The sequence below is a fragment of the Trichosurus vulpecula genome, chromosome 4 (genome assembly GCF_011100635.1).
Source record: "Trichosurus vulpecula isolate mTriVul1 chromosome 4, mTriVul1.pri, whole genome shotgun sequence".
NCBI classification, from domain to species: domain Eukaryota; kingdom Metazoa; phylum Chordata; class Mammalia; order Diprotodontia; family Phalangeridae; genus Trichosurus; species Trichosurus vulpecula.
The window spans coordinates 224,539,981-224,550,198 of record NC_050576.1 but is presented as its reverse complement, the minus strand read 5'-3'; the positions used below and the strand labels follow the sequence as shown (position 1 = coordinate 224,550,198).

Genomic DNA, 10,218 nt, shown 5'->3' with positions numbered 1-10,218 from the left:
GAAAGAATATGTACTGAAGGCAATAAAATTTGGAAAACATTGATATATCAATTCTTAAGATACCTAAAGGTAGGACAAATCCCAAAAGATGAGGTAGGGGAGCAAGGAACTACAGATGATATTATTTTTAAATATAGGTAACCAAGAAGATAATCTGTAGTTATTGGCCTACATGCCTAATTTCTAATCTCCATAAAATCTTTATGAGACTTGTCTACATATCAAGAATAGAATTGATAAAAACATTAGAATGGAATAGGCAGTCTTGAAAATTATTTTGTACAGCAGACCACTTCTTCAGTCACATAAATGCCTGAAAGACTGAGAAGATACAAGGTCACATTGTTTATAGTTTTTTGATTAAAATACAGCTTTTGAATTGGCAGAGTTAAATGGAGCTTTTAGGGCTTTACTTTCAAAGGCTATCTACCATACGCATGTTAATATCAAATAAGATTGCTTGAGATCTGCCTTCACAAAAATCACATTGTTCAATGATCCTTTTATCATTAACATCAAATGAAGCATACAACAGGGAGACAGGTTTACCACTGTCACTTTCAGTTGGTGTCTTTCACAGAGTTCAAGTTGAAGATAGATTCCCTGAGGTTCTGCAGATATTCCTTTTTATAAATGATACGGTGCTGATTGCTTCAAAACCAAAGCCTTCTCCACGAGCTTCATGAACGATAAAAGAAAATTGGCCTAATAATAAAATCAAATACATTCAGAATGCCTGGTGTCAAGGTATTACATTCAGTTTAATGGACAGTCTATTAAGTTAGTTCATCAATGCAATGTTATCTGAGATTAGCACTGTAGGGAATTATTGATCTGGGCTCAAAATTGGAAAGTACCAGCCTAGATTGTATTTTGGAATTGCACTGTGCTTTAGTAACCCCAAGTTACTACACACAAACACACACACACACACACACACACACACACATACACACACACACACACACACACACACCATTTTAAAATAATATTTTATTAGGTGATGCTTTATGCTCACAAGAGAAGGTACACTTTAAACTTCCAAGAGTCGAATGTTTTGGTGAGTGACTCAAAGGACAATAGAGCGGTGCATAGAGAGTGTGAGGAGGATACAGCAAATTAGCAAAAATGATATTTACACAAAAAAGTATCATAAAATATATCGTTCAGGAAATCTATGGTTGGGAAAAGAGGAGGGCTAATCACGTAGTGAGGGTGAGGGATAACAACAACAAATGATGATGATGATGATGGTGGTAATGATGATGATGATGATGACAACAAAGACAGTAGTAATAAGCATTTATATATCACTTTAAGATTTTGCAAAAAAGCTTTGCATATGTAAAGTTGTACATCTGTGCATCACTTGATAAACAATCTGGGTCCTGCACTGGCACATGGGATGTTAAAATACCTTGAAGATAGTCTCTTGTGTAGTTCTGCTATGAAGGATTTATGGAAAACATAGAGAAGAATCACTAGGATAAGATAACATTCTCTGTTGAGCAGGATATTCACAGTGATGAGATCAAATTCATTTCAGTATTAAAGAATTAGTCTATAGGGAAGACTCCTTAGAAGAGATTGTATTCGAGTTAAGTGTTAATAGTTGGGTAGGAGGGAAGTAAACCTGGGACACGCTCAGGGACAAACAGCAATTCCACCTGACAGGCGCAGATTATGAGTCAGAGTAATATGAGGTATGGTCAGAAAGGCAAGGTGGTACCAATTAAAAAAGGTCTTTATTGTTAGGAAAAAGAGTTTAAACTTGACTTAATCAGGAATAGTTCCTAAATGTTTTAAAGCAGATGACATAAGCAGATCTATGAAAAAGGAAGATTAGTTTTCCCTTCTATTTTCATATTACCCAGAAACTCTTATTTTTCTGTGAGGAATTCCTAAAGTTCCAACAATATTTTTTAAATGCCACCACTTTTTCGGTGAGGCAATTAGGGTTATGTGATTTGCCTAGGGTCACACAGCTACTTAAGTGTCAAGTGTCTGAGGCTGGATTTGAACTCAGGTCCTCCTGACTCCAGAGCCATTGTGCCACCCATCTGCCTCTTCTTTCTTATGGTGGGAATAATCTCAATGGTTTTAGAAAAATGAAGAAAGACTTGTGTGAAATAATGGAAAATGAAATGAGCACAACCAAGGGAACATTGTATACAGTAACAGCAATATTGTTCTAAGAATAACTGTGAACTACCAAGTTAGTCTGAGTAGTATAAATACTCAAATAAACTATAAAGAACCTATAAACAACCAAGTTAGTCTGAGTAGTATAAATACTCAAATAAACTATAAAAAACCTATAAAGGAAAAGCTATCCACCTCCAAAAAAGAACTGATAAATAGAATTATGCACAGTATGGTTATATATATATATATATATATATATATATATTTATAAATCTGTGTCAACTGGTCTTCTCTAGTGCAGGTCAGGAGGTTGGGAGCCAGTTCAAAACTTAAAAGTGTAATAAAACAAATAAATAAATATTTTAAAAGTTATTTTGGGAAAGAAAACACAGATAAAAACAAGAAAAATAAAGTTAAAAAAGTATGCTTCAATCGACTCTATCAGTTGCTTCTCTGAGACGGCTAGTACTTTTCATCATGAGCCCTTCAGAGTTGTCTTAGATTATTACAGCTGAGAACAGCTATTCATTCACAGTTGATCATTGTACAATGCTGCTGTTACTGTGTACAATGTCCTGGTTCTTCTTGCTTCATTTTGTATCAGCTCATGTAAGTCTTTCAGGTTTTTTTGAAAGCATCCTGCTTGTCATTTCTTAAAGCACATAGTATCACATCACAATCGTTCACAACTTGTTCAGCTATTATCCAATTTATGGGCATCCCCTCGATTTCCAATTCTTTGCCACCTCACAAAGGGCTTCTAGAAATATTTTTGTACAAGTATGTACTTTTCCTTCTTTTTAATATCTTTGGGACAGAGATCTAGTAGTGCTATTGCTGGATCAAAGGGTGTGCACAGTTTTACAATCCTTTGGGTAAAGTTCCAGATTGCTCTCCAGAGTTCACAACAGTGAATTAGGGTCCCAATTTTCCCACATTTTTTCCAAAATTTATCATTTTTCTTTTCTGTCACAGTAGCCAATCTGAGAGGTATGAGGTGGTATCTCAAGAGTTATTTTAATATGCATTTCTCTAAACAATAGTGATTTAGAGCATTTTTTCATATGACTATAGATAGCTTTGATTTCTTCATCTGAAAACTGCCTATTCATACCTTTTGATCATTTCAACTAACAACTTTTCAAAAAGAACTTGTTAGAAACAGTTGAAATAGCCATTGCAAGGCATCAGTTGCCTTGAAAAGCTGCACTCTATGTTATCTGAATTTGCCACTTGAATATATTTAATTTCCTAGCTTTCCATTTGATATAGCAGGTCCCCTCAATGCCAATTTGATCATTCTTTCCTTCTCTGATCTTGTCACATCCTTCTTACTGACCTCTTCATCATTTCAAACTCCACAGGTACAAGATTAAAGGAAGTTTAGCAGGGAGAGGAAAAGAGAAAGAAGAAAAAAAGAAACGTGGAAGAAAGAGCAAAAAAATTGGAAGGAAAAGCAATAAGGTTTCATTTTGTCTTTGTATCCCTACCACCTAGCATCGTACCTGACATTTTTTTCTACTGTGCCTATGATTTCAATATTGAACTCTTGATAGGGGAATTCCCACTACCAATATAGACAGTCAACTCTTCTGCAACTTAACCAGTCACCTGGAATTGTGCATTGCCCAGGATCACAAAGCCACTACGTGTCACAGACAGGGCTTGAACCCAAGTCTTCTTGACTTTAAGGCCAGTACTCTATTATTATACCACATTGCCTCTCACCCGGAACAATGTAGTTGCTTAATCCTTTCTTATTGATTTATTAATTGGTAAGAGGAATGCTTGAAAAAGGTTTGTTTACTCAGAATTGAGGATGCACAGTAAGGTCTGTCACAAGAACTAGCCCATTTTCTCCCCTCTTTTCCCACCTCAAGTAGTTCTTAACCTTTTCTCAGCTGAAAACACTGAGCCATTCAGGTCTTCACTCCTTCAATTCTGTAGACCCTCACAGCATTAGTCACACATTCATACTTCCAACTGGTCCATCTCTGTGAACACAGAGAATATGAAGGACAGACATCCTTGACTCAGAAATGACTCACAAAAAAATCCCCTTTAACTTCCCAGTCTCTCTGCAGCCATGAGTTCTGATGTGGAAATGGCCATCTTTGGAGAAGCTGCTCCCTATCTCCGAAAACCAGAGAAGGAAAGAATCGAGGCCCAAAATCGCCCTTTTGATTCTAAGAAAGCATGCTTTATAGTAGATGACAAAGAAATGTATGTGAAAGGTATGATCGAGAGCAGAGAGAATGATGAAGTCATAGTCAAGACCCTAGATGACAGAGTAAGTATTGATCATGAATATCTATGTTGAAACATAACTATAATGAACTTTAAAGATAATTCATGTTTTTCTCCTAGAGAGAAGTCTTATTAGATTATAAGAGCTAGAGACAAAAATGAGTTTAATATTTAGCCACTCTTTAGCAAATTAGCAGGTGAGAGGTATTGCAGAGAACCTCACTCTGACCCATTTCCTCTTTCAGACTTCTGCATCTTTATGAGTTCTGTTATGTTGTTTTGTCAGATGCTTTAAAAGCTTGTGATTTATTTGTTTATCTGTTAGGGATGTGATGGTAATAATGGGTGCATTGGAAGTTGAGAAGTAAATAGTAAATGCTGGTTGGTACCAAGAACAAAGTGCTTTAAAGAGCTAATTTCTTTCAACCTTGCATATAATCAAGAGAAAGAAAAAAAGGAAGAAAGGAAGGAAGAAAGGAAGGAAGGAAGAAAAAAGAAAGCAAGGGAGCAAGGAAGAAAAAAGGAAGGAAGAGAGGAAAGAAAGAAGGGAGGGAGGGAGGAAGGAAGGAAGGAAGGAAGGAAGGAAGGAAGGAAGAGAAAGAAAGGGAAGGAAGGAAGAAAGGAAGGAAGGAAGAAAAAGAAGGAAGGAAGAAAAAGAAGAAAAGAAAGAAAAAGAAAGGAAGGAAGGAGAAAAAGAGGGAAGAGAGAAAGTGGAACAGAGGGAGAGGGAAAGGAAGAACTTGATGAGAAGATTATTCATTATGGAGAATTTGCTGTAACAATATCAGCCTCAAACAATTAGTTTTATTATAGTTCTTTTACAAAGTTCCTTTTTTGTAAAGTCAGCTATCATAATGGGATTTTGTCTATATGATACAGTAATCACTTCCATTAACAATCTTTGAGTTGTCCCCAATCCTCAATCATCACTTTTCCCCCCTTTTTTCATCACTCAGACTGTCACTTTGAACAATGATCAAGTCTTTCCCATGAACCCTCCCAAATTTGACAAGATTGAGGACATGGCCATGATGACTCACCTACATGAGCCTGCTGTCTTGTATAACCTCAAAGAGCGCTATTCAGCCTGGATGATCTATGTAAGGAAACTCTTAATGCCCCTACCTCCAGAACAAAAACCTTAATCCTGTAGTACAGAGTAAGAACTAGTCCTGCTGGTTTTTACTTCCTACAGACCTACTCAGGCCTCTTCTGTGTCACTGTCAATCCCTACAAGTGGCTGCCAGTGTATAACCCAGAGGTGGTGGCTGCCTACAGGGGCAAAAAGCGGCAGGAGGCCCCTCCCCACATCTTCTCCATCTCTGACAATGCCTATCAGTTCATGCTAACTGGTAAGTTAACATTCCATCAATAACCATAATGATATTTTTCTAGCGATTGTTTCTGAAAGAAATTTCCCTTTGTCTTGTTTGTCAAATCAATAAAATTGACCATAGTACCAATAGGCATTGGGAGAGCAAAATTTTATGTATATATCAATACAGTAGTAGACCAGGCTCTGGGGTTTGTGGAGCCCTTGGGATATAGACTTCAGGGGATCCATGAACTTAGCTGGGTATAAAAATTTTCATTTTTATTTTCACTAACTTCTGATTGAAATTCTTCATTTCCTTCAATTATTTAAAAATGTTGCTGTCAAAGGAGTCAACAAAAGAAAATTAAGATTCTGCTGTAGTTTGAGGGGCTGAGTTAAATTCTCACTTCTGAAACTGCCTATATAACTTGGGGCATGTTACAGCCTTCCTGGGTCTCAGTTCCTTCTTCTGAAAAATGAGACGGATGGTCTAGATGCCTTTTGAGATTCATACCAGCTCTAGGTCTATGATCCTATGATTTTGGAAATGGCTTCTCCCTTCATCACCATCAAGTTGACATCCTACCTGTTGTTCAGATAGTATCCTAGCCATCTAACTCAAATGTTGCCTTCTCTTTATAAAGCCCTCCCTGATACACCCTGTAAGGTAGATATTGTTCATATATGGAACTTATGTCTTATGGAATTTTTAGGCATTTTTATGACCTAATTTATAATATAATTAACTACAAAATATATCATTTCCCCTAACTACATGAAAATTGAGAGCAAGAAATGGATCTTAGTTGTTTTTGCATTTTCCCCAGTGCCTACAACACTATCACTGAATAAATATTTGTTAAATCTCTAATTTGGATCTGTCCATTATTTACTTATCTAAATGATACTGTGATTAGCATGATTCTATAATGATCCACTAGAATTTCATGCTGCAGTGCTGTGTCCAATGCAACTCTAACTCCAAAGCATGAGATATGTGCCCCCTCCTCCTACATGGCCTTTGCTGATCCTTTGAGCTGCTAGAACTTCATACCCCAAATTAACTTGTATTGACTTTGTATGTACTTTGTATGTGTCTTAATGTGTATATGTAGGCTCCACTGACAGAATGCAGAATGTAATCTCCTTGAGGGTACCTTTTTCTTTGTACCCCCAGCATCAAGCCTAGTGCCTGGCAAATATCAGGCACTTTAAAAATGCTTGTTTGTTTATTCATTCACTCAACAACCAGGTATTAAACACCTCCATATTGCAGAATACTGGGGGGAGAGAGAGAGAGAGACAGAGACAGAGACACAGACACAGACAGAGAGACAGACAGAGGGACAGAGAGAGAGAGAGACAGAGAGAGAGACAGAGAGACAGACAGACAGAGGGACAGAGAGAGAGAGAGAGACAGAGGGAGAGGCAGAGAGAGAGAGAAAGAGAGACAGAGAGAGGGACAGAGAGAGAGACAGAGAGAGAGAGACAGAGAGAGATTCCTGCACTAGGTATGATGTTGACTTAGATGACAGCAAAGTTCCTATCTAATGCTGTTCATAGGATAATTCGTATATTTAGAGCTGTAGGAGACCTTAAAGGCCAACCATCTATTCCAACCTCATTTTACAAATTAGGAACTGAGGCCCAGAGAGGTTAAATGACTTGTCCAAAGTCACACCAAGCCAAGATGGGCCTCCAAATAGAGCATACTTTCCTCTGTACCACACTTCCTCCTGCACTGCCTTCCATGATCTCTAGTGGCTGTAAATGTGCCTTTGTTACTTTGATATTCCACTTGCAATGTGTTTACGTAGATTCCCAGAATGGGATGCCACAATGACAAACCCAGTCATCCCACTCTGGAGAGAATGGAGGGTATGTGTATATGTGTGTGGCAATGTGGGTGAGTAGGAGTGTGAAGGGTGAGGAGGACAACAGGTATTCTGGTAACTACACAAGTTAACATTCTGTAGGAGAATCCTCTTCTAGAAGGCAAAATACTTAATGAATAGTCAGAATATTTAAGATTTCTACCTTTCACTAAGACTTACTCAGAAGAATAGGAATCTGCCAGTATACCCCAAGGAAGCCCAACAAAATGGATCAACTTAAGGAGAATCCTGACTGGCACCTGGATTCATGCTCACTTGGTAGTTGAGAAGGAAGGATAAATGCCACCCTCACCAGCATCCCAGAGAAGGCTGGTATACTTTGATGCTATATACAGAGATGGCATACATGGTTCAGCCTCCTCATAGAGCCTACTGTATATGTCTGATATATCACCCTTCATCTGGTCAGTCAATTCTACTTAAGTAACAAATCTGAACTTTAGGTGTCATGTCAATCAAGATTTGACGATGAACTTACTTTTCTAGTTCATAGGACCAGAGATTTAGAGCTGTAAGAGACTGAAAAAGGTTTTCTAGTCCAACTGTTTCATTTTGCAGAGAAAGAAATCGAGGCCTAGAAATGTTAAATGATTTGTCCAAGGTCTCACAGGTCCTCTGACTCCAAAGTCAGTGCCCTCCACATATACTCCAGTCTCAGAGAGTCAGCAGGAGCCTTGGAGTTATCCAACTTTCACTCTTTGGGGCCCAAACTGTTCTAAGATTTACATTTTTAAAAAGTTATAATATATTCTTTAGAAGAAGTAAAGACAAAAACAGGGTAAAGTTAGAGTTTCTGTATGTAGAATAAATAATATTTTAGAGCTGATTTATAAAAGAAAATAAACTAATCCATCACTGTGATGTTTTAACTGCTCTGATTTCTTACACCTCTAGGGCAAATAGGGGACATTCTAATAGTTTGCTTGTCATAAAACAAATCTCTTGGTGACTGATATTATTCTAAAGTGAGTATTAGTGAAAATTAAGCCCTAAGAAACACCTACAAGACACTGCAGGTGGCACAGATTACAGGGTAATTTGAATCCTCTACTTCAAGGGTATCACAAATACAGAATTACTAGGCAAAAGGAATAGATCTTTAATCACAGCAATAGGAATAGTCCGAAAGTAGATTGGGATGGGAGGGGGAGAGAAAAGGACTAAGCATCTATATAGCACTGTGCGAAGCATTTTACAAATATTATCTTATTTGATTGCCATAAAGGTTTGATAAATGGCCTATAGCTCTAGAGAGATGGAAGACAGCAAAAATGGTCAGTGATATTTGTAAATCTCACAACTGTGCAGGACATAGCATATTTTTCATAGACTTGTTCTCACTGGAAACTTTTAGTGTTAGGTAATGACCACATTTTAAAAAGCAATCAATCCTTAAACATTTATTAACTGCCTACTATGTGCCAGGCAGGCCCCCAGGTGGCTCAGTGAATAGACTCATCTTATTGAGTTCAGACACTTCTAGCTGTGTGATCTTGGACAAGTCACTTAACCCTGCTTGCCTCAGTTTCCTCATCCATAAAATGAACTGGAGAAGGAAATGGCAAACCACTCCAGTATTTTGCCAAGAAAACCCCAAATGGGGTCACTAAGGGTCAGACACAACTAATTTATAAAACACAACATGTCTCTTACTCTTACTCTAATAGAGGAAGATCAAAATCTGCTAAGATGACTCGATGTGAGTTTCTTATACGAAACCATAGGAAAGCAAAACTCTAGAGATGATTAGTCTCAGCCACATTCAAACTGACAAAAATTTTCTGTTTCTGAAGTTTTCCTTATTATGTGATCATTGACGGTGCTATTGTCAGTATCTGAATTTAATTCATCAGGCATTAATTAGGCACTCTCTATGTATAGAGCACCAGTGATGGAACATGAAGGAGCTACAAAATTTCTTACTTCATACTTTTTTATGTCTTTCTGTATTACCTGCATTTACTTCTGTAATTCTACTTTTGAGAACTGTTTGCTCAAACACTTAAACCACTTTCCTGTTGGGGAATGGTTTTTGGGCCTACACATTACTATTAGTTGTCTATGTACCTTGGATATCCAAACTTTTTTCAGAGATATTTGACACAAAGATCACAAGATTCAGCCACTTCCTTCATTATCCTAGGTGCTATGATTGAGTTAGTACAAAATCTTTTCAATTTCATATAACCAAAACAGGTAATTTACCTTTTATAATCACCGCTATTGTCTGTTCTCTTCTAATTTTTTTATGGTGTGATCTCTAAGATTCAAATCATGTATCCATTTTGAATTTCTGATGGGATATAGTATAAGATAGTGGTCTAAGCCTAATTTCTTCCAGAAAGTTTTCCATTTTTCCCAAAACTTCTTACTGAATAGAGAGTTTTCTAGGTAATTTATGTTTTGTGTTTATTGAGAGCTGGGTTATTGAGTTCAATTAATTCTAACTCCTCCTTTTCTAGTCTGTTATACTGACCTACTTTTTTTTTTAAAACCAGTACCAAATGGTTGCTGCTTTATAATACAGTTTGAAGTCTGGAGATGCTATTTCCCTTTCATTCCTACTTTTTAAAATTATTTAGTGCAAATGAGTGTTCCACTTTGGCTTTCTCGTCA

At 37.2% G+C, this 10,218-nt stretch overlaps 1 protein-coding gene across 1 annotated transcript in view; it reads left to right on the top strand.

Annotated features, from left to right (window-relative positions):
• Nucleotides 1–4,231: 4,231 nt before the first annotated feature.
• Nucleotides 4,232–10,218, top strand: part of LOC118847029 (myosin-13) — a 76,964-nt gene continuing 70,977 nt past the window's right edge. Inside the window, exons 1-3 of the mRNA XM_036755662.1 lie at nucleotides 4,232–4,435; nucleotides 5,349–5,492; nucleotides 5,588–5,744. Of these exons, the coding sequence (XP_036611557.1) occupies nucleotides 4,232–4,435; nucleotides 5,349–5,492; nucleotides 5,588–5,744 (505 nt within the window). The remainder of the gene's footprint in view (nucleotides 4,436–5,348; nucleotides 5,493–5,587; nucleotides 5,745–10,218) is intronic.